This window comes from Ranitomeya variabilis, chromosome 8 (genome assembly GCF_051348905.1).
Source record: "Ranitomeya variabilis isolate aRanVar5 chromosome 8, aRanVar5.hap1, whole genome shotgun sequence".
NCBI classification, from domain to species: Eukaryota; Metazoa; Chordata; class Amphibia; order Anura; family Dendrobatidae; genus Ranitomeya; species Ranitomeya variabilis.
Genome location: NC_135239.1, coordinates 23,623,834 through 23,647,028, shown reverse-complemented (window position 1 = coordinate 23,647,028; position 23,195 = coordinate 23,623,834). Strand labels below are relative to the sequence as shown.

At 48.7% G+C, this 23,195-nt stretch overlaps 1 protein-coding gene across 2 annotated transcripts in view; it reads right to left on the bottom strand.

Annotated features, from left to right (window-relative positions):
• Nucleotides 1–23,195, bottom strand: part of USP24 (ubiquitin specific peptidase 24) — an 87,539-nt gene that overhangs the window by 26,099 nt on the left and 38,245 nt on the right. For both annotated transcript variants that reach the window (XM_077276241.1, XM_077276242.1), the window contains exons 8-25: nt 22,469–22,534; nt 21,742–21,816; nt 20,250–20,408; nt 19,599–19,713; nt 19,409–19,512; nt 18,450–18,557; nt 17,807–17,902; nt 17,574–17,735; nt 16,717–16,824; nt 16,405–16,554; nt 15,859–15,990; nt 14,840–14,951; nt 14,227–14,303; nt 13,622–13,762; nt 13,483–13,536; nt 13,002–13,117; nt 826–892; nt 486–596 (exon numbers count right to left, since the gene is read on the bottom strand). In XM_077276241.1, coding sequence (XP_077132356.1) covers nt 486–596; nt 826–892; nt 13,002–13,117; nt 13,483–13,536; nt 13,622–13,762; nt 14,227–14,303; nt 14,840–14,951; nt 15,859–15,990; nt 16,405–16,554; nt 16,717–16,824; nt 17,574–17,735; nt 17,807–17,902; nt 18,450–18,557; nt 19,409–19,512; nt 19,599–19,713; nt 20,250–20,408; nt 21,742–21,816; nt 22,469–22,534 — 1,953 coding nt within the window. The remainder of the gene's footprint in view (nt 1–485; nt 597–825; nt 893–13,001; nt 13,118–13,482; nt 13,537–13,621; nt 13,763–14,226; nt 14,304–14,839; nt 14,952–15,858; nt 15,991–16,404; nt 16,555–16,716; nt 16,825–17,573; nt 17,736–17,806; nt 17,903–18,449; nt 18,558–19,408; nt 19,513–19,598; nt 19,714–20,249; nt 20,409–21,741; nt 21,817–22,468; nt 22,535–23,195) is intronic.

Genomic DNA, 23,195 nt, shown 5'->3' with positions numbered 1-23,195 from the left:
CAACAGTAACTTATTGCACACATTGGACATGCACGGTCCAACTACGGACCACAACGTCTGGATCGGGCACAGGTCTCCTGACCCAAACTTAATATCCTTGTAGCCATAAATGAGGCTGTCAAGATCAGATCAGGAGATCCATGGCCACTCGGACTGTGAACGTTGGCCTTTTGAGACTGGCCCGGTCTGGTAAGTCTCCCAACATATGTTGATGACATATCCTCAACATACCCATAAACGTCTAATAGAGGCAGATCACACCTGTACGAGTCCCTAGATTCCCTGTTGGTGCCCGGCCTGCAGTGACAGGAGAGGGGCGCCGACTCTCTCTACTCACAGCTTTGGGATTTCCAAATACAACTGAGTGCACTTCCTTCTATCAGACATTTATGGAATATTTTATCTTTTTTAATTTCCCATGTAAACAACCAGATGCAGAGCAATTGCAACCCCTTGTAATCAGATACGTCAGAGGATTCACAGACCTCTATGGTGAATGTATCTTTGGTAGACTCATAAGTAAGGTTCAGCGTCAAGAGATGTCCATGAAAAGAGGCACCGTGAGGTAGAATTGTTCTGGGAACGGAGTACAGATCCTGCAGTGGGAAAAAAAATAAATCAACACCAAAGAAAAGCAGCGATGCTACGGAGATCACGCACAATCCAATAATTTCCAAAAAATGCAGCTGAAACAATGTGTAACTGGGTGTACAATATGGCTACTATAAACTACCAACTTCTATGTTCCTACCGAACATCTCTAGCTCACCAGGGTTACTGTATGGCTAAAGTCTGTGTACACACAAGTGCCAATGGCATATTTACCTCGATAGTGATCACATAGCGCTCTGCCAGCAAAAGAAGCCTCTCGATTATGACCAATTTGGTTGACCTGCCAAAGATAAAATAAAAAGAAAGACGACTGCAATAATGTAAAAACCAAAGACAATCTGCAGTAAGTGCATTGCAAAGGGACACTCAACCTAAAAATCAATGTGAAAAACACCCAGCCTAGTTTAGGCAAAAAGAGGGATTTTTGGTACTCACCGTAAAATCTCTTTCTTGGAGCCTTCATTGGGGGACACAGATAACCGTGGGTGTATGCTGCTGCTGCTAGGAGGCTGACACTATGCAAAAAAGGAAAAAGAACAATAGCCCCTCCCCGGCAGTATACACCCACCGACAGGCACTGAGCACCTCAGTTGGTGAAAAAAGCAGTAGGAGAAACAACCATAACAGAGAACACATGAGTACCAACTCAATCAGGACTTGTAGGCCCAAACACGGTACCAAGAATAAATAACCAGGGAGGGTGCTGTGTCCCCCAATGAAGGCTCCAAGAAAGAGATTTTAAGGTGAGTACCAAAAATCCCTCTTTCTTTATCGCTTCATTGGGGGACCCAGATAACCGTGGGACGTCCAAAAACAGTCCCGGAAAAGGGTGGGTAGAAAGGAAGCGAGAAAAGGGCTCAGGTCGGCCGGTGTGCGACCGCCGCCTGCAGTACCTTCCTACCAAAACCTGCATCTGACGAGGTCTGGGTCTGAACCCTATAGAACCTCATGAACGTATGTAAAGACGACCAGGTGGTGGCCTTGCAAACCTGCAAAGCGGAGGCCTGGTGACGAACAGCCCAGGAAGCACCGACAGCTCTGGTGGAGTGGGCCCGTACCCCAGGAGGGGGCTGTGTCTCTCGAGCACGGTAGGATTCTGTTATAGCAGAACGATTCCAGCGAGAAATAGTGGATTTGGACGCTTGAAGGCCTTTTCGGCGACCCTCAGCAATGACAAACAGAGTCGGATTTGCGAAAATGGGCAGTTCTAGAAAGATAGATCCGAACAGCCCTGACAACGTCAAGCTTGTGAAGATACTTCTCCAAGGGGTGAACAGGAGAAGGGCAAAAAGAAGGAAGAATGATATCCTCATTGATGTGGAAAGTGAAAACCACCTTGCCCTGATGAAGAATCAGGAAGGGGGAGCGGCAGGATAATGCTGCCAGCTCGGAAACTCTTCTAATTGAAGTGATGGCAATGAGGAAGGCCACCTTCCAGGAAAGAAAGGAAAAAGTTGTCCTGAAGCGGTTCAAAAGGAACGGTCTGAAGGGCACTGAGAACCAAATTGAGGTTCCAAGGTTCCAGCGGAGGACGAAAAGGAGGAGCAAGATGAGCAACTCCTTGCAGAAAAGTCTTCACTTGAGAGACGGAAGCCAAGTCCCTTTGGAAAAGAATGGACAAGGCGGAAACTTGACCCTTTAGGGTACTGAGGGACAAACCCGAGTCGAGACCCGACTGCAGGAAGCCCAGAAAGTCCAGAAGGGAAAAAGTCATCGTAAAGACGTTGTGTGTCTCGCACCACCGGAAGAAAGCCTTCCAGTACCTGTGGTAAATGCGAGAAGAAGCCGGCTTTCTGGCTCTGATCATGGTCTGTATGACCTGATGAGAAAAACCAGACTCCCTCAGAACCGCGGCCTCAACAGCCATGCCGTTAAATGCAGGGACTGAGAACTCTGGTGGAAGAGTGGGCCCTGTGAGAGAAGATCTGAGCGGTCTGGGAGTCTCCAAGGGGTATCCACGAGCATGTTGACCAGCTCCGCGTACCAGGGGCGCCTTGGCCAGTCTGGAGCTAGGAGTATGACCGGAATCCCCTCTAACTTTATCCTTTTTTACTACCCTTGGGATCAAGGGAAGTGGGGGAAACATGTAAGGAAACTGAAACTGCGACCATGGGATTACCAAGGCGTCGTGGCTGATGGCCAGGGGGTCCCGGGATCTGGCGACAAACTGAGGAACCTTGTGGTTCATCCGAGATGATATGAGGTCGACGTCTGGGGTGCCCCAACGAAGACAAATCTGGTCGAATACTGAGGGATGGAGAGACCACTCGCCCGCCGCCAGGCCCTGGCGGCTGAGGAAGTCAGCTGCCAAATTTTTGACGCCCGGAATGTGGACAGCTGAAATGACTGGAACGTGACGTTCCGCCCAATGAAGTATCCTTGCTGCCTCTGCCATTACCTGACTGCTGCGCGTCCCGCCCTGGTGGTTTAAGTACGCCACGGCCGTGGCGTTGTCCGACTGGATGCGGACGGGACGACCGGCCAGGAGTGATTGCCAGTGGAGTAGGGCAAGGAAGATTGCTCTGATCTCCGGTAAGTTGATAGGAAGAAGAGCCTCCTGGTGGGTCCAGCGACCCTGCGCTGTGAGATGTCGGAAGACCGCTCCTCAACCGAGCAGGCTGGCATCTGTGGTGATGACCTGCCACTGAAGCGGAAGGAAAGACCTCCCTCTGAGGAGCGATGAAGAGAGGGTCCACCAGGTCAGTGACTGCCGAACCTGCCGAGGCAGGCGAACGGGGCGGTCCAGTGAGGTCGTGGATCTGTTCCAAGTGGAGAGAAGAAACAGTTGGAGGGGATGTGTGTGGAATTGGGCAAAGGGAATGGCCTCCATGGAGGCAACCGTCTTTCCCAGGACTGCCATGCAGAACCGAAGCGAGCTAGGTGCTGGGTGTTTGAGAGATCGGGCTGCCTTGCGGAGACCGGAGAACTTGTCCGGTGGGAGGAAGACCCGAGCCAAGTTCGTGTCGAATTCCATGCCCAGGAAGGACAGACGCTGGCAGGGAATCAGAGAGGACTTGTCCCGGTTGATGATCCACCCGAGGCGAGTCAGAGTGTCCAGAGAGATCAGGAGGCTTCGCGCACAGTCTCGATGAGAAGAACCCCTGACCAAAAGATCGTCCAGGTAGGGGATAATGAGTATCCCCCTGGAACGAAGGATGGCCATGACCGCCGCCATGATCTTGGTGAAGACCCTGGGAGCAGACGCCAGGCCGAACGGGAGAGCCGTGAATTGGTAGTGCTCTTCCTGGATAGCAAACCAAAGGTACCTCTGGTGCCGTACGCAGATAGGAACATGAAGGTAAGCATCCTGAATGTCTCCCGAACACAGGAACTCCCCGGGCTCCATGGCGGCAATCACAGACCGGAAGGACTCCATCCTGAAGTGGCGGAGTCAAACATGGCGGTTCAAAAACTTAAGATCCAGAATTGGGCGAAGGGAACCGTCCTTCTTGGGGACTACAAAGAGGTTCGAGTAGAACCCTGAAAACCGCTCGTTTGAAGGGACAGGAACGACTACGCCAGCTGTGACCAGGGAAGAGACGGCCTGGAGAAACTCGGGCAGTTAAGACGGTTGCCTTGGTGGCCGAGAGAGGAAGAAACGATTTTCCGGAAGGGAAGAAAATTCGATCTTGTAACCGGAGGTAACTGCCTCTCTGACCCAGGCGTCGCTGACTACAGAGAACCAGGCGTCCCGGAAGGAAAGAAGTCTGCCTCCCACCCTGGAAGTCATTCCAGGTGGGGGCGACCAGTCACTTGGAATGAAATCTATCGGAACGGGAGCCAGAGGACCTGGAAGGTTGGCTCTTAGTTCTCCATCTGGGGGCAGGCTTGTAAGAGGGTCTCTCCTCCGCTCTCCTGAAGCGGAAGGTTGCTCCTGCTGGGAAGAGGAGTCAGAGGTCCGAAATTGACGAAAGTGCCTAAAAGGCCTAGGGCCCTTTTTATTGAAGAAACGTTTTGGTCTAGACTGAAGGAGGGAAGTACTTTTTCCTCCCGTGGCATCAGAAATGATCTGGTTTAAGCGAGAGTCAAAGAGTCTGGAACCCTGAAAGGCTAGGTTGGTGGGAGACTTCTTAGAAGTTGTATCTGCACTCCATGCTTTGAGCCAAAGAATGCGGCGTATAGCAATGATGTTGCTACTTGCCCTTGCGGAACAGGCCGCTGCATCCAAGGAGGCAGCCAAAACGTATTTGCCCGCGTGGCCGATCTGGTCCGCCAAATCAGCCAGTTCCTGTGGGGAAGCCGAAGCCAAAATGCCTCGTCGAAGAATCTTGGCCCAGGCGGAAATGGCCTTTGCCACCCAGGTGGAGGCGAAACTGGGGCAGAGGGAAGCTCCTGATGCCTCGAAAGCTGATTTGGCTAGAGTCTCAATCTGTCTGTCCGTGGCATCCTTAAGCGACGCACCGTCAGGTAAGGACAAGACCGTCTTGGATGAAAGACGGGAAACCGGCGGGTCCACCTTTGGAGATTCTGCCCATTTGGCAAGGAGGTCAGCACTAAATGGGTATAATACGTCCAGGTGTTTTCTACCTGGGAAGCGCTTCTCAGGATGTTCCCAGTGCTTAGACAGGGTAGACTCAAATTCCTTGTGATTGGGAAAGGGGCGAGAAGGACGCTTGACCCGTTTGAAGGAGACAGAAGGATCCTGTGAGGGAACCTCATCCTGTTTAAGCTTAAGAGTTTGGGAGATAGCCAAGATGACACTATCCACAATAGCCTGTATGCCAGGCGTCTGGTCTGAGTCAGAGTCAGACCCGGACTGGGAATCTATGTCCGACCCAAGGTCCTCCTCCGAAGAGGGGAATTGGGAAGAGGTGAGCAGCTTGGGAACTGCTGAGGGACCCGGATAGCTGGAAGAGGAGCCAGACAGGGACCTCTTTCTAGAACGGCCGGCGCGTTCATCTGAGGGTCGATAACAGGTGCATGCGACTCGCCATGAGAGAAGGTCGGAGCACTGGTGGCTGTAGCTAGATGCGGAAGTCGTTCAAGTGCCTGGACCAGAGATTGTGATACTTTAGTCAAGTCAGAGACTGACTGAGACATAGCAACTGCCCACTCTGGGGGAGCGGGAGTGCACTCATCCCGAGATTCGGAAGCTTCCTGCGGAGCAGACATGGTAGGCGGACTGCAGGATTGGCAGAAGGGTGACGACTGACCTGCTGACCACTTTTTCTTGCAGCGTGAGCAAGCGTAATGAATGATGGTGGGTTTGGAAACAGAAGCCCCAATAGAGTTGGACATATGTAGGCTGTGAGCTTATAGTAAGAAAAAAAGGGTTGGAAAGCTCTGCCTGTGTAAGTCTAAACTACTGCAGCGCTGCCTCCGGAGTATGGTATACTGCAGGGGAGGGTTGCTAGGGTACGGATGAAAGCCTACCGTACAGGAAGGAAAGAGCTTCCGCTGCGTCGGTATCTGTGCCCCCCGAGTGGAGTAGCGTCTGCATAGGAAGCAGAATCCAAGATGGAGGAGGAATAGAAGCCTCGTGGGAAAGGGGGGGGGAGTGGTTAAGCGCACAGCAAATGACCGGGAAGAGAGAAACCCCTGATAGGTCCAGCGGCAGAAGGAGGCGTGTGAGCTGTTTAAAATATCACTGGGCGCCAAGAAAGCGCGGGCGATTAGGAGGCGCGGCCGACCGGCCCGAACTGAGGTAAAGTGAAAGTAAAAAAGGGGAGCCGCGGTGCTGAATGGACAACGCATGGAATAGACGGCAGGGCAGCGCCGACAGGTCCAGGGGAGGGAAGGGAGCCAGCGTGTAATACAAACAACAATCCCCTTCCCCCCGATATATCTTCATTACCTTGATCTTCAGCGCTGTATGAGTGTCGTCCAGGGGCCCAAGGGAAGGCAGGGACGCTGGAGAGAAGAACCCTCTTCCAGGAGACGGCATCAACCCCCTTAGGGAAAAAGGGGGGGGGGAAGGTCACCGCTGGTGTCTACTGTCTCCCTCTCAGCCCTGTCCAAGGAGAGGGGTGAGGAGGAAATTCGGCAAGGACCGGCCACCAAACTCACCCTGAGGCACCAATGAAGGCGCAGGGGAGAAATGTCCTGCCAGCAGGCCTGAGTGTTGCGATGTGGGTGACACCACACTGCTCGCTCAGCCGCTAATAATGGGAAGGCAGAGTGAATGAACACCCTGATTCCCTAGAAGTTGAATCTGAAAGACAAAATAAATAATTAGTAAAACACAACAAACCTGCGAAAGCAAAAAATGATTAGCTGCGGATCTGGGAGATCCAGGTCCGCCTCCTACAGACACTAAGCATAAACTGGGGTGCTCAGTGCCTGTCGGTGGGTATATACTGCCGGGGAGGAGCTATTGTTCTTTTCCTTTTTTGCATAGTGTCATCCTCCAAGCAGCAGCAGCATACACCCCATGGTTATCTGTGTCCCCCAATGAAGCGATAAAGAAAAGGAGATTTTTGTGTACTCACCGTAAAATCTTTTTCTCCGAGTCATCATTGGGGGACACAGGACGAATGGGTGTTATGCTGCTGCCACTAGGAGGACACTAAGTTAAACACACACAAAAGATTAACTCCTCCCCTGCAGTATACACCCACAGACTGGACAATCCAGAGCCAGTTCGGTAACAAAGCAGTAGGAGTAAACCAGTTATCAAACAGAAAACATGTCAAAGTCAACAAACACAGACTGAAAAAAACAATTGAGCCAACTAGGCTAACAGGGAGGGTGCTGTGTCCCCCAATGATGACTCGGAGAAAAAGATTTTACGGTGAGTACACAAAAATCTCCTTTTCTCCTACGTATCATTGGGGGACACAGGACGAATGGGACGTCCTAAAGCAGTCCCTGGGCGGGTCACCAGAAGTTATGAGTGCTGTGCGAGCCTACAAACTACATATGAGACACAGCCGCTTGTAGAATACGCCTACCGACGGAAGCGTCTGCCGAGGCCTGAAAGTGCACATGGTAGTGTTTCGTGAATGTATGGAGACTGGACCATGTAGCAGCCTTGCAGACCTGTGCTGCCGATGCCTGGTGCCGGATGGCCCAGGACGCGCCGACTGACCGGGTAGAATGAGCCTTGATCCCCGGAGGTGCAGCGTGACCCTTGACACGGTAGGACTCTTGGATGGCGGAACGAATCCACTTGGCAATGGAGGCCTTGGAAGCGGGTAGTCCCTTCCGTGGCCCCTCCGGAAGAACAAACAAGGCATCTGATCTACGGAAAGACGCAGTCCTGGAGACATAACGTCTGAGACCCCTCACTAAGTCCAGAGTGTGGAGCGCCCTTTCCGTGGGGTGGGAAGGCGCAGGGCACAGTGAGGGAAGAACAATTTCCTCATTAAGATGGAAGGAGGAAACGACCTTCGGAAGAAAAGTCGGACATGTCCGCAGAACTACCTTATCCTGGTGGAACACGAGGAAAGGAGGTCGGCACGACAGAGCTGCCAGCTCAGAGACACGTCGAATAGACGTGACAGCCACGAGGAAGACAATCTTCCAAGACAAGAACAGCAAAGACACCTCGTGCAAGGGCTCAAAAGGTGGCTCTTGAAGAGCACAGAGAACTAAGTTCAGGTCCCATGGTTCCAAAGGCATCTTGTAAGGCGGAACCATATGAGAAACCCCCTGGATAAAGGTCCTGACCTGCAATCTGTTTGCGATCCTTCTCTGAAAAAGGACCGAGAGAGCAGAAATTTGGCCCTTAAGAGAGCTGAGTGCAAGACCCAAGTCTACGCCTGATTGGAGGAATTCCAAAATGTGAGGAATAGAAAAACGGAGGGGGGAACGCCTCCGATCCCTGCACCAGGCGAAGTATGCCTTCCAAGCGCGGTGGTAGATGCGCATAGAAGAAGACTTGCGTGCACGGAGCATGGTAGATATCACCGTCTGAGACAACCCCTTCTGCCTCAGAACCCAGGACTCAACGGCCACGCCGTTAAACACAGGGCCTCTGAGTTCGGGTGGTAAATGGGCCCTTGAGACAGGAGGTCTGCGCGATTCGGCAGCCTCCAAGGTACGTCTGAGACCAGTTGAACCATCTCGGCATACCATGTCCTGCGTGGCCAATCCGGAGCGATGAGGATTACTGGAATCCGTTCTGCCTTGATCTTCCTGATAACCTTCCCCAGAAGGGGAATTGGGGGAAAGATGTATGGGAGACTGAAGCCCTGCCATGAGAGGACGAGAGCGTCGGCTCCGAAGGCTGAGGGGTCGTGAGACCTGGCCATGAAGACGGGAACCTGACAATTGAGGCGGGATGCCATTAGATCCACGTCCGGGGTCCCCCAACGAGAGCAGATCTGGTGAAAGACTGCGGGATGAAGAGACCACTCTCCGGGATCGAGGCTGTGGCGACTTAGAAAGTCCGCTTCCCAGTTTTCCACGCCTGGTATGAAAACTGCTGAGAGTATGGAAAGATGTGCCTCGGCCCAGCGGAGAATTAGCGTCACCTCGACCATGGCCGCCTTGCTGCGAGTGCCCCCTTGGCGGTTGACGTAGGCTACTGCAGTAGCGTTGTCGGACTGGACTCTTACTGCACGTCCGGAGAGGAACTGCTGAAAATGATGGAGGGCTAGTCTGATTGCCCGAATCTCTAAGATATTGATGGGTAGCTGGGACTCCTGCGGCGACCAGCGACCCTGGGTCGAGTGGCGCTGGAACACTGCACCCCAGCCGAAGAGACTGGCGTCCGTTGTGACAACCAGCCAGTGCACCGGAAGGAAAGACTTCCCCCGAGTCAGGGAGGACCTCTCGGTCCACCACCTGAGGGATTGTCTGATTTGGCGAGAGAGAAGGAGACGGCGGTCGAGCGAGGCGGGATTCCTGTCCCATACTGCCAGAATGGCGTGTTGTAAGGGCCGGAGGTGAAAAACCGCAAAGGGCACTGCCTCCATTGCCGCCACCATCCTGCCGAGTACCCTCATGGAGAAGCGTAGGGAGTGAGAGCGAGGTTGAGCAAGCTTCCGGACTTCTCTCTGTAGAGTAGATACCTTTTCCGGAGGCAAGAGTACTAGACCCTGAGAGGAGTCTAAGATCATGCCCAGGTAGGGTATGGTTTGGGCCGGGACTGGGGAAGATTTTTTGAAATTGAGTTTCCAGCCCAGGCGTGAAAGAGTATTTATAGTGACATCTACCGCCTCTGAACAGGACCGGAAAGAGGGTCCCTTTATAAGAATGTCGTCCAGGTAGGGCAACACCACTATGCCTCGAGCATGGAGAATGGCCACGGCAGCCGCCATGACCTTGGTGAACACCCGAGGAGCGGTGGCCAGCCCGAACGGTAGGGCGACAAACTGAAAATGGTGGCCCTGGACCACGAAGCGGAGAAAGCGCTGATGAGACGGCAGAATGGGAATGTGCAGGTAAGCGTCTTGAACATCTAGAGATGCAAGAAACTCGCCCTCTTCCAGAGAGGCAATTACCGAGCGGAGGGACTCCATTCGGAATTGACGTACACGGACGTACCTGTTGAGGAGTTTGAGGTCCAATATCGGACGTACGGAGCCGTCCTTCTTTGGTACAATGAAAAGATTGGAATAAAAACCTTGGTACCTTTCGTCCTGAGGTACCGGGATGATGACCCCGTCGTCCCATAGCGATTTTATGGCCTGGAAATACTGACGGACCCTTGCTCTGGGAGGAGGGGACTGAAAGAAACGAGATGGGGGAAGAGAGACAAACTCTATCTTGTAACCGACGGATACCAGATCGCGGACCCATCGGTCGGGAACTACCGAGAGCCACGCGTCCCGAAAGAAGAGTAGGCGGCCGCCAACTCTGTCGGTGTCCTTTGGCGTCTGCCAAGAGTCATTGAGGAGGAGACCTGTTAGATCTGGACCCCCTGGACCCCTGTTGTCTGGGTCTGCCTCTCCAAGAGGGAGAAGGTTTGTAAGATGGCTGGGAGGTTCTGTCCTTGCGCTGACCTCTCCCGACGCCAGGTGGCGCGGAGGAAGGATTGGACCAGTTGGAACCGAAACGGAAATATCGGCCTCGGCCCTGTTGGTTGCGAAAGGGACGAAAGGTCCGTTGCTGGGGAAGGAATTTGCTCTTTCCCCCTGTGGAGTCTGCGATCATTTTATCTAGTTTGTCCCCAAACAGACGTTCACCCTGGTATGGAAGGGACGTGAGAGATTTTTTGGATCCTGAGTCCGCTTTCCAGTCCCTGAGCCAAAGGGATCTGCGGACCGTGACAGCATTGGCCGCTGCCTGTGAGGCACAGTTGGCCGCGTCTAAGGATGCGGAAACTACAAAGTCCCCCGCTCTGGCAATCTGAGTGGCCAGGTGAGAAACCTCAGGGGGTAAGTCGGCATGAAGTGCAGTAGAGGCTAAAGACTCGGCCCAATGGGTCATGGCTTTTGCAACCCATGTGGCGGCAAAAGAAGGAAAGAGAGAAGCCGAGGAAGCTTCAAAAGCCGAACGAGCCATCTGATCAATTTGTCTATCCGTGGGATGCCTGATGGACGCGCCCTCGGAGGAAGATAGAACCGCCTTTGTGGCTAGCCGCGACACTGGCGGGTCCACGGAGGGTGACTGAGACCACTCCTTAGCAAGGTCCTGAGCAAACGGATACTTCAATTGCATAGCCTTCTGACCTGAGAAGCGTTTATCCGGACGGACTCTATGGAGATCGACAATGTCCTTGAATTGAGGATGCGTGGGAAAAAACCTATGAGCCTTTGTAGTCCGCCCAAATGACACGGGATGAGCCGCCTTAGACGGGGCTTCCTCCTCTAACTGTAGAGTCTGACTTACAGAGTCTATGAGAGAATCAAGGGTCTCTTGGTCATGACGGTACTCTGGGGAACAGGACACGCTGGAAGCGTCGTCCAGAAAAGATTCCCTGCTATGATCTGGGGATGAGTGACGAGAGACTTCACTCTCTGAACCAGAAGGCTGATCACGGACCGGAGATATTACCCTGGACTTCTTTCTATATGAGTGAGGGCTTCTGGAAACTGTACGACCTCTGGGCCGTGAGGGGTTCTTAGACCGCGTTACATCATCCTTGGAAGTACCCTGGGTAAGGGACGGCTCACGGAGGGACTGTATCGTCCTTTCCAAGGATGCCACAGATCGAGCAAGGGAGGACGCCCATGCGGGGGTACTAGGCTCACTACATTCCGGGTCAGAGGCCGGATTATCCTGTGCCGCGGGCATTTCACAGGCAGAGCACAGCGGGGTGGTGTGACCTCGGGGCAGAGAAATCTTGCAGGAGGTGCACACAGCAAAAATAACAGAGTGGGTCTTTCCAGTCCGTTTTTGCCTAGACTGTGACATATTTGCTGTGGAGTGAGCGTACTGGCAGGGGGGGGGAGGCAATCCTATTGGGTGCGTCTCACCCAGGATCCGCGGTGGCTTGGCAGGGAGATCCTGAAGTTTTCCTCCTGTCCTGAGCGCTGCGGTGCTGCAGAGCCGCCAGCGCACTTCCTGGTCCAAGATGGCCGCCGAGAAGTGAGAAGGGCGCTTCTCGGGAGCGAGAAGCGCCCAGGGAGGGGGCGTGTCGTGGGCGGGCGGCGGCATGCTTGTAGGCGGGCGCTGTAGTCCGACCCAGGCCTGGGAGCCGCCGAGCCCTCTCAGAAAGTAAACGCTGCCCAGCGGCTATAGAGCCGCACGCTGCCCCGCGGCTGCAGAGCCGCACGCTGCCCCGCGGCTGCAGAGCCGCACATTGTCCCGCGGCTGCAGAGCCGCACGCTGCCCCGCGGCTGCAGAGCCGCACATTGTCCTGCGGCTGCAGAGCCGCATTTAGAAGAGAATAAGGGGGGGCCCCCTGCTGCCAGCTGGTCGGTCCCCGCACTTACCTTGTGCGATGGGACCGATGCTCCATCCACCTTCACCATGATAGGGAGAGGGTGGAGAGCTACTGCCGCCATGTATCAGCCACTATATTCAGTGGTGGTGCAGTGGGCGGCTGCGCGGACGCCCTGTCAATTTGTCCGGCTGTGCCCTGGCTCCAGGAGACTTAGGTGGATGATTAGTCCCCATGGTCGCCTGAGAAGGATGGAAGGAGATCGGGACGCTAGGGAACCGTCGCCACACTGAAAGGTGAGCCAGGGCTGGCATCCATCGTTGCGGGAAAGGATACAGGAGGAACGCTCCGTGTACTTGCCCGTTGTTGGTGCGGGAGAGATCAGAGCTAAAAAATTTGCCTGTCGCTCCCTTCTTTCCGTTAAATCAAAAACAAAAAATTGGTGGGGTCCTGAGGACCCAAGTGCCTCCTGAGACACTAAGTAAGAACTGGCTCTGGATTGTCCAGTCTGTGGGTGTATACTGCAGGGGAGGAGTTAATCTTTTGTGTGTGTTTAACTTAGTGTCCTCCTAGTGGCAGCAGCATAACACCCATTCGTCCTGTGTCCCCCAATGATACCTAGGAGAAAGAGGGGTTTCTACTGCCACCTACGTACCCTCTTGGCTCTGCGGACCCTCACCTGTATGGGGACTGTACAGAGGTGGCCACTGATGGCATAGCGGTGGCAGTCAGCATTTTTGTAGCTCTGGTCACTGCATGGGTGAGAGTGGGGCCTCCGAGTGCAGAACTTGCAGCCTAAAAACACAAAGAAAAACAGTTTCCGCCTACAGCACAAAGCAAAAATAACCTAATGCGGTGACTTTTGCCTTACTGCAGCATCATTCCCCATCATCATTCCCCTCCTATAGTATTGCAGATCCAAAAGATCAGCCCATTCATCTGCTGAAATACTCTGTGCAGCTCAAGACCGTGCTCCTTTCACTATGTAACTTCCACTCTCCTCCTCACACTGACACTCCGTCATACACATATCTATCAAAGCAGCTTTTACCTCAACTTCCTAAAATACTCTGTGCTGCTGTGATTAATCCAATTAACATGAATAAGGGTAAAGACACTTCCTTCAAAAACAAGCAAATCAATGCAAGCTCGATTCTTACCTCTAGCCGCGTGTAGCAATCAGCTATGAATTTCTTGTGCAAAGAGACAGAATCCTGTAAAATAAATGGGACACGTATATCAGGATCTCACGGATATACAGAGGCAATTTGTTTGCTCGCAAGACGTGCACTCGCTCACTTTTTTCAGCCGAGGGTTGAGACTGATGTAGCTGTAGTTGATGATCAGCTGTATAGCTTCATTGGCGATTTCTTCATCAGGAGATTCCACTGCCACTTTCCAGATGAAATCCATGCCGATCAATTCCAGTTTCTCAACATGCTGCAAAAAAAAAAATTGAAAGATGGAGACCAAAGATATAATAAAACAAGATAACTTATGTGTGTGTCTTGACAGATTCTTGCCCCTGTACAATAAACGAGAAGAGGCAGCAATAACTGAACTCACTGAAAGGCTCTGGCTAATGGTGAAGGATCTCCCTCTATGATGTCTATGTGTCTGTCTTAGCCCCATTACCAGGACAGTGGTGTGACCCCAGCAATCAGTAACTTATCCCCCATCATAAAGAACAGCAATGATCACAAAGGATGCATTTGATTACATCAGATCCATTAGTTTCCTGAAGGTAAGAATTGCCATAAGCGCCTGGCACAAGCTCTTTTTTTCCCCCCGTCTCCTTGGATATTCATGCAGAAATCAAGGAGAGAGATTTTTATATCACAAATGAAGCAAAACTTCAGATAGCAGATGGGGGGTAAAATATTCCAGATCTCAGGAGCGCTCACCAGTTGTGTTCCCTGACGCTTCAATCGATGATCACAAAGATTGACATTCTCAAAGAACGTCTTGAAGAGGTTGAAACCTGCAAGTCATATACAGGGATTAAAGGCAACAATATAACGTAACCCAGGATTACCAGGATCTACATATCAAATACGCTAGATTACTGCAGGTCCTTAAAAACAATGCAAAAGTTACTAGACAGTTAAAAGAAAGCACTATTACAATGAGAAAAGATTTATTTTTCCTTCTCGGGAGCAGCAGTTTTCATTCTCTCTGTTTGACCTCATTCACAAGCCAGTATTTTTGCATCAGTATTTCTATGTCAAAACTAGGATTGTCTGCAAAACAGGTGTCAATCGTTCAAATATAGATTTTCTTCAAGTTCCACTCCTGGCTTCGGCATACAAACGATGATGCAAAAAATCATGACGTGTGAATGAGGCATAAAAGTTTTAAAAAATTTGTGAAAATGCAGATTATGAACCTTTCTGGACAATTGCATGCTAAATAAAATAAAGTTCACGAGAATAATACAAAAACAAAAGAGTTTATACTCCAGACAAGTATTAGAGACCAGCATGTACCGCCCCACCGCCACCCCTTGATTTCTCATACCATTCATTGTAATTTCGTAAGACTCTAACTTTAGTATTTTCTCCTTAAAAAGTTGCTGCTGGACGTCGCTCTCGAGGTCGTGCTGTCCTTTAGTAAACCACTCAAAACACATCTGGGGAAAAAAATAATAAAATAAACTATGCAATATAATCGGCATCTAATATAGAAAACAGAAAGTGCTCAATCAGTGATTTTTCAACGCAAAAAATCAGTCTGAATTTCATCAGATTTTCTTGGATGTAAAATAAAAATAAATGATAAACATTTCTCCACCTTCTCCGATTTAACAGTCTGTTAAACATGGACAGGACATGGATGGCATCCAAATGCGCTCAGATTTATTTCATGAATCCATAGACTTGCACTGGAGAGTTTGATCCGAAAATAAACGGACATGTGAACAGCTCCATAGACTACAATAGGTATGAGATCTACCAGTGAGAAATACGGATAGAAAACGAACGTCAAAAACATCCGAATGACAAACATGAAAAACATCCAAATGAGCCCTAAAGCCACATACGGCGAAGGTAGCAGTATTGCACTATGATATCGCATTAACGATTTATCAATGAGATTTTATTGCAACTATGAAACTCCATGCAATAGCAATATTGGGGTCAGGTCGCACATGACTGCTTCTTGCATCGAAACCGGTGTCTGTGGTTTGGCCAATTTTACTGCAGCTAAAAATGCGGTCCCCAAAAGTAGTCACAAGACACATTGTCGTGGAGCCCGAGGGCAGGATCACATGTAGTCTATGGTTGTAGAACTGCCCCATTCATCTGAATCAACCCAATTCAGATGATTGACAGTGAAAATTTTGCAACAAAATCTGCAGTCATCATATGTACTGCCTTGCATCATCTTTGCAAGACTTGGTCACAAGCACGTAGTTTGGAATTAACCTCCATGTCTCAGTAACAGCCTGATAACCAGTGCCGGTCAGGATATGGAATAATGGGCATGTGATTATCAACAGGACTATGAGATGCAGTCATCGTCTAACTATTACTTACTTCCCGGTCCAGCTCACACACGTCGTGTCCGGTCACCAGACATTCCCAGATCTCTTTGGCGCGACTCCAGCCAAGATACAGCGTGGCTTCTTGAAGGAAAAACGCCAGGAATTTCAAATGAGCCTCCAAATACTGCAATAGGTAACAGAGAGGGCATTCATTTTTTTTCTGATGGTGCATTACATCTGTCATTCATGCAGCTAACGACTGCAAATTACAATGACCCATAACTGAATATCTCTAAAACTGAAAGTACATTAATTAGGACATGGGAATTAAAAAAAAAAAAATACAATTTTTTTAAATTTTTTTTGTAAAATGCTTGGATTTTAGAGAACCCAGAAAAGCACAAGTTCTGCATTATCTGAATGAGGCTACAATTTGCCTGCAGCTGTTGTGTAATCTGGGGTTTCTAAAGCGGACATCACCCAAAACTTCTAAACTCAATGATGCATCTATTGGGGATGTTAGGATTCTCCCAATGGACGTGTTACTAAATATTGCTTTTTCCCTGCGGCAAGACGTTCAATGTTCAATGTCAGATACCTCCCGGTAAGTGTATCTGCCGTCAACCAAAGACGATCCAGCGAGCCCACCCGGACCAACGGTGGATACCGCCAATCGATGGCACGCCACTAAACTTGCGGTCACCAACTTAACGATTTCAAAGTTCTTCTTCAGGTCCTGAATGATGCTCTGGAAACAGCAAAACAAAAAAAAATTTTTTTAAAAATAAATGCACCTCTCACGCCACATGAAATCAGATCTAAGCACCAGAATTAGGAAGTAACCAAAGATTTCCATTTTACATAAAAGTAAGAGACGTGTATCATACGCGCAAGGCCCGATGGCCCTTACCTTGTCTTGCTTTTGATAGGTTTGCTTGTTGAATGAGCGAGTGATCTCGTGGAGCTGACGTAAGGCGGGCACCACCCATACCACCTGAGGGTTGTTGTGCTGGGATGACTGAATCAGAAATAAGAAAGCAGTATTTATAATATTAATCTACATAATCATCATTTCATCCACTTCCATTATTATGTAAACAGTCTGATCCCTATAAATTTGCATGGATCTACTGAACTACTTCGCTTGCAGTAAATATGGATGCTCAGCAGCGTTGCACATGCATTTTTATAGTAGAGTTTGGAAAGATAAAAGGTCAGGTAATTTCCTGTGTGTATGGCTAGCTTGTGGTTGATGCAAATGGTCAGTCTTTTTCCATACACTCTATAAAAAGGGGTCATTTTTATATCAAAAGTTCACATAAAATATAAAGAAATACTAATAAAAATTTTAATAAATCCTTTGCTTTCACATTTCCCCTAATCTGTGCTCCTCAGAGCACGCTGTGCTCGCAATCAGTCACCTTCCCCCTCTGGCAGCTGACAATGTATTCCCTTCTTATTTCTTAGTTGTACTGCCACGTACTGTAGAAGTTCTCCATGTGAAATAAGAAGGGCAGAAAGACATGTCTATTGTCTACCATGATTAGAGCTTCTCTATGCAGATACTCAGCTGTGGGTAGAGCGACTGGGCATGAGTGACCAGCAGCGCTCAACCCAATAGGTGGACGTTCATATGGCCATACACATTAAACACTAGGTGGCGCAATACTATGAAAGTACATGTTAAAACTCTTTTCCTGGCGAGATCACATGACCACGCACCTTTCAGCAGGTGGACTTGAAGCTTTTGGGAAGAAGTTCTCTCACCTTCTTAATGTCCTCTATGCACTTTATGATATAACTCCTCTTAACGGTCTCTTTGACTGCATAGGCGTCACTAAGGATTGTCAGGTGCTCCTCTAAGGCTTGCTGGATTAAGTTACATGGCAGAGTGGGCAGATGGGCGAGCTCCCATAAGACTTCTAAGACCTGTAAGAAAACAGAGGTGAGTTGTGCCGCGGCCACAATCATGAGGCTTTTTATTAGCTCTGGACGGTCACCTTTCCGGTTGTGGTCTCGTTGCGAGCTTCTCTTCCGATACGGCCTATGAGGCTTAATAATTTCTGCCGAACTCTATCAGACTCAATCTCCCAACTCTGTGAAGAGGAAAGGTCGATGGTTATCAAGATGAAAGGAAAACATGGTACAAAGGGAGAGTAAATAGCTGGTGCCATATCTACCAAGAAAAAACTTACTACATAATACATGAATATCTGCAGTACACACTGTCAGGATTCTCCGGTGTCGGGAGCGTGACCACAACTATGCGATATGCATGCAAGCCGTCATGTGCCAACTAGATGTGTGCGGCCTCACTCAATGCAAGTGAATTGAGCAATGCCGGACACGGCTAGTTGGAATGTGGCTGGAAGAATGCGTGACTGCCTGCTCCCGGCGCTGGCACCGGAGAAACCTCACAGCGCGGACTGTATGCGATATGAGGATTCACAAGTCTGCAGTCACACAGAGTGAATGCAGACTTGTACTGCAAGGCACGAGAACCTCTTTAACTATGGTTCTAACACTTAGACCGTAAAAGTAGCACATCAGGCCTCCTGTATTTAGTACATACTAGTACCCACAACTGAGGAGTAACACTGGCCCCAGAACCAACCAGGCCGGAGCCGCATCGGGAGACATTACCTTCTGAATAAGCACAAAAAGATGGTTGAGCTGCTCGGAGCTGAACTTCACGGCTGCAGCGGCAATGATGGTGTGGATATTTTCTATCACAGTGGACGATTGCCCTGACTGGTCATAAAGGGAAAAGCGACAAAAGCTTTGATTAGCACAAACAGATCAGTGTATATATACAGTGTGCATAGTTTATACATAATATGCTAGTTAACGATCGACAGATGTTAGATGATTGTACTGTGGCAATTTAGAGGCTCTTTCCATTCATTTCTAAATGAGCTCTGTAGCTCACTGAGCTCATTTGCTCAGTTCGCAAATGTGCTCAGTGATCTTTCTGGATAGGTGTAGGTCCTAGAAATAAGATCCGAAATTGTCAGCCATTTATGGCATACATTAGAGATGAGCAAAAAGATTTACAGGATCCTGGTCTAGCAACCATGTAGGTACTTCAAAGCAGCCAGACCACCCTTCAAGCCACTACCTACCTGCCGACATACCTCCCACTGATTAGTATGGCCGGTGTAACATCATGAGAGTGGTGCGCTGGGCCTACTAAACACAAGAAGCGTCGGGGATGTTGGAGGAAGCTTGCAGGGCTATACCGTATTAACGTGGCCGGTGAGCCCGGGTTTTGCAAATTTTATTGCTCAACTGCAGCATATATAGTTAGTAGTATGTCGACCCCATAAAGAAATTAAACCAGCAGCAAGAAATGGTTATAAAAAAAAAAAAAGAGCAGAACAGTACTCATACGTTAGATCCCTGCCCTCTAGCATTGAAGCTGGATGCAGCTTAGTACAGATTTATGAATAAGTTGAATGTTGCAGGCTTCCCCCAGCTGTGGCTGAAGGCAGATGGCATTTTATTTTATCGGTTGTATTATGATACGATGCGATAACCCTTTAATACTCGCAAGACACAACAAGGCTGCAAGTGTGTTACAATTAAGAAAATGCAAACAATACCTGAATCTTCCAGATTTTGGAAAGCTCATCCAAAGACAATTTACTGCCAAGCAGTTCAATGATTCCCTTTATCCGGTCACAGTATTGTGCCTGGTCGATATTACCTAAGGAGAGCAACAGACGAGGATTTAGCAGCTTGGCAATGAGTAGTCGTTTCCCATTATCCCCCTTCAACCCTAGAAATACAGACCTTCCAGCGCTATTGACAGGACAGAATTCTCTACCAGCCAGTCTAGGAGCCGGTCTGTGTCTATGGCATTCTTCACAGATTTTGATAAAGTGCTGTCTTCAATCAATTTGGTTACCTCAAAAAAGAAATGTACAAATGTATAATTAGAATGAGGCCTGAAATGGTGAAAACAAATACGAAAATCCTTTAATTGACTTTCGTGGTGATTGTTAAACTCATGGGGACCCATGAAATAGCTGAAGAGCTCGCTTTCGCTTTTCTGCATAGATGCTTCAGCCTAACATTTCTTTATATAGTGTAGGTACCTAAATGTTCTGCAGATTGGTGAGGGTCTGGGTCCTGAGACCCCCACCAATCAATCAAAACACTGTCCCAACGTGCTATCCTCAGAAGAAGAGCGCCGTTCTGAAAACAATAATGGTGGGGGTGTTAGACCCCCGCTGAACTGATAATGATGACTTGTACTGTGGATAGGTCATCAATATCACAGCAGTGAAACATGTTAATCCACCTTTGAGTACTTTTTTTCTTGCTTATATGCATTTGTTTTTTACTAAAAGTCATTTTAGACGTGAATGTAAAAAATGTAAAGTAGGGAAAAAAAAAAAATCTCAAGAGGTGAACACCACCTTTATTAGCTAGAGTCATTACCTCTTTTAGAGAATTCATTTTTGCGCTGAAATGAGGAGACTTGAGCATTCGGAGTAAGATATCCAGCCTGAGGTCGTCCACGACGTTCACCAGATCTGGCTGAAAACGCATGCAGAGTAATTTGATGGCAGAAAGGAGCTCAGGGATACTGACCAGCCTCTGCGGGGACATAGGAACAGACAATGGTTATGTTAGACAACAAACCTCTAAAATAATAATAATAATAATAATAATAATAATAATAAAACTACTACAACAAAAAAACCCTGTAAATATAAAACCTTTAATTGCCCTCTGTAGGCTTGTTTTTTGCAATGTTATGAACTATTATAGTTCCCCAAAAAGTGGTCACCTAAACTGTAAATCTTTGCAGTTATGCTAGCACAGGGGAGCGGCTGCGTCACTGCTAATAAGACCTCACAAAAACAATCTGCTCTTAGGAGTTTTGGAAAACCCCATTTAATCATTTGCAAAATGAGCATAAAACCCCATCAGGCGTGCTGTGTGAACGAGCGCCACACTGCTATTAAAAGTAAAGCCGAATATTTCCACGTGACTACCTGCATTAAGGTGAACTACACTGATGGGGAATTTTCTTAAGTAGTTCCCCTAAGAGAAACTATAGGGGATTTCTGAGTCCATAGAAATAAAGCATAAACACTGAATAATAAAAACATCTCCAACCTAAAATGTGTTGTAATTCCTTAAGATTCAAGATCTCTGCTTGCAGTCAGTTAATTTTCAGAGGCCGGATACATCAGTGTGGATCATATGTCCAGTCTTGATCTCCAGTCATACTACACAGTAACGACTCGCCAGCTGTGTGAGCTAGGAAAGGTCTGGGTGGGAGAGGGGGTTATTCAGTCTAAGGCCGTTTCACACGTCAGTGTCTCCGGTACGTGTGGTAACAGTTTTCTTACGTACCGGAGACACTGACACATATACACTCATTCCAATGAATGGGTCTATGCACATGTCAGCGTGTTTTCACGGACCCTGTGTCAGTGTGCAAAACACGCTGACATGCCCGTTTTTAAGCGACAGGACGGATCACACGGACCCATACAAGTCAATGGGTCCGTGTAAACACGTACTGAACACGGATGGTGTCTGTGTGCGTTTTTAAAGTCATAGGGTTAAAGTTGAAATAAATTGCTTCAATACACAGACAGCACACGGATGGTACACACGGACGCCACACGATTGTGACAAACGGACGCGGATATCTCCGGTACAATTTTTTCCGTTACCGGAAATATCAGGACGTGTGAAACTGGCCTAAGAAAGTTTCCCCATCCAATGTCAGCAAGCACAGATCCTGACAATGCTGAGGAAAAACACAAAGTTGTAAAACGTCATGCAACGATTAATCTTTATTTACATAAAACCCATTTAGCGCCGAAATGGGGTCAGCAACTTGCACTCCTCTCCAGTTGAACTCCAATTATTGTAAAACTACAAGTCCCAGCATGCCCTGACAGCATAGATTTACCTTGTCTTTGAGATCCTTCTCTTCCACGTTCTGCACGTACTTTATCATATTGTGTATCACTCGGTCCAGCATTGTCTGACAGGGAAAGAAGCGGAGAGCATGTAAAGGGAATCTATCATTGAGTTCTTTTTTTCTATACGTTACTCCCCCTTAAACAAAATGGGGGTCCTGATCGCCCCAAAGACTAGTCACAAGTGATCATTTCTGCAAGCAGCATGAGTGGTGCATGGACCCCGAGACTTTCTACTGAGACTGTACACCGATCTGTCTCTGCACTCATCTGAGATGCTGCTTGGGGGTTTCAGGACCCAGACCCCCGACCTATGTTGTTGAAGGAGTTAAAGTGGCATTTCAATTTTAGCCATAAAGACTGCTGATTTGCCATAACTCTTATTAAAGTGAACGGGAGCTCTGACGTTCGGCTGTTTCTGTCGGCCTGTAGACCATGAATGGAGCTGCTCCATTCTAACAAGTCATTTTGGAGTCTGGTTCTCAGCAACTAGTTCTCACTGTTCCATGTTTCCGTCTAAGCCACAGAGCCATGGGCAAGAAGGTGAACCTTGCCTAGAGGACATAGGGCCACCATAGATATCCCCCCATGGACCCTACAAGTGGCAAGTTCCTCCTGCTAAGCACAAGAAGTCATCATCATCATAATAAAGTTGCAATGATATTACAGTTATATTCTCTCTATCCTAATCAAAACTCACAGAAAAAGGTCCCGTACCTGTACAGTAGAGGAATTGAGGTATTCTGCACACACGCCAAGAGGTTGAACCAATGCAGACACTTCCTTTTGGAGAAAAAAAAAAAAAACACAGAAAAAAAAAAAAAAATCACAGAAGGGAAAAAAAATGCTTCTGCAACGTAAAGCAGTAAATTCAGGTGCAATCAACGTACACTGCAGCCGGGGAGATATGGCTACACTCAAGGGGGCAAACTGCATCATGAAACCACTATCCAGCAGAGACCTGACAGGTGCTGGAGCCCAATACATTAGAGTTAGGCCCCTTTCACACATCAGTTTTTTGCCGTCAGTCACAATCCGTTGGCTCGATGGATGGGTCGCAGATTGTGAAGAACTGATGCAACGGATCAGTTTTTTTGGACGGATCTGACTAGTGGATCTGACTAATTGGATCGGAGCATGCTCAGTCAAAAAAAAAACAGAATCCGTCGCTGGATTCCGTTACTTGACAGATCCGACGCCATAGGTTTCCATTGAAGCAAACGACGGACGGCGACGGATCCGTCTGTCCGTTTTTTGACGTACACAAAAAACGTTACTTTGTCTGTTGCCTCTGGACAAACTATGTTCGACGGATGAAACATGAGGCCATCTGTCGCTAATACGAGTCTATGAGAAAAAAACGGAACCAGCGGCATCAGTTGCCGGATCCGTTTTTTTTCACAAATAGACGGATTGCAACTGATGGCAAAAAACTGATGTGTGA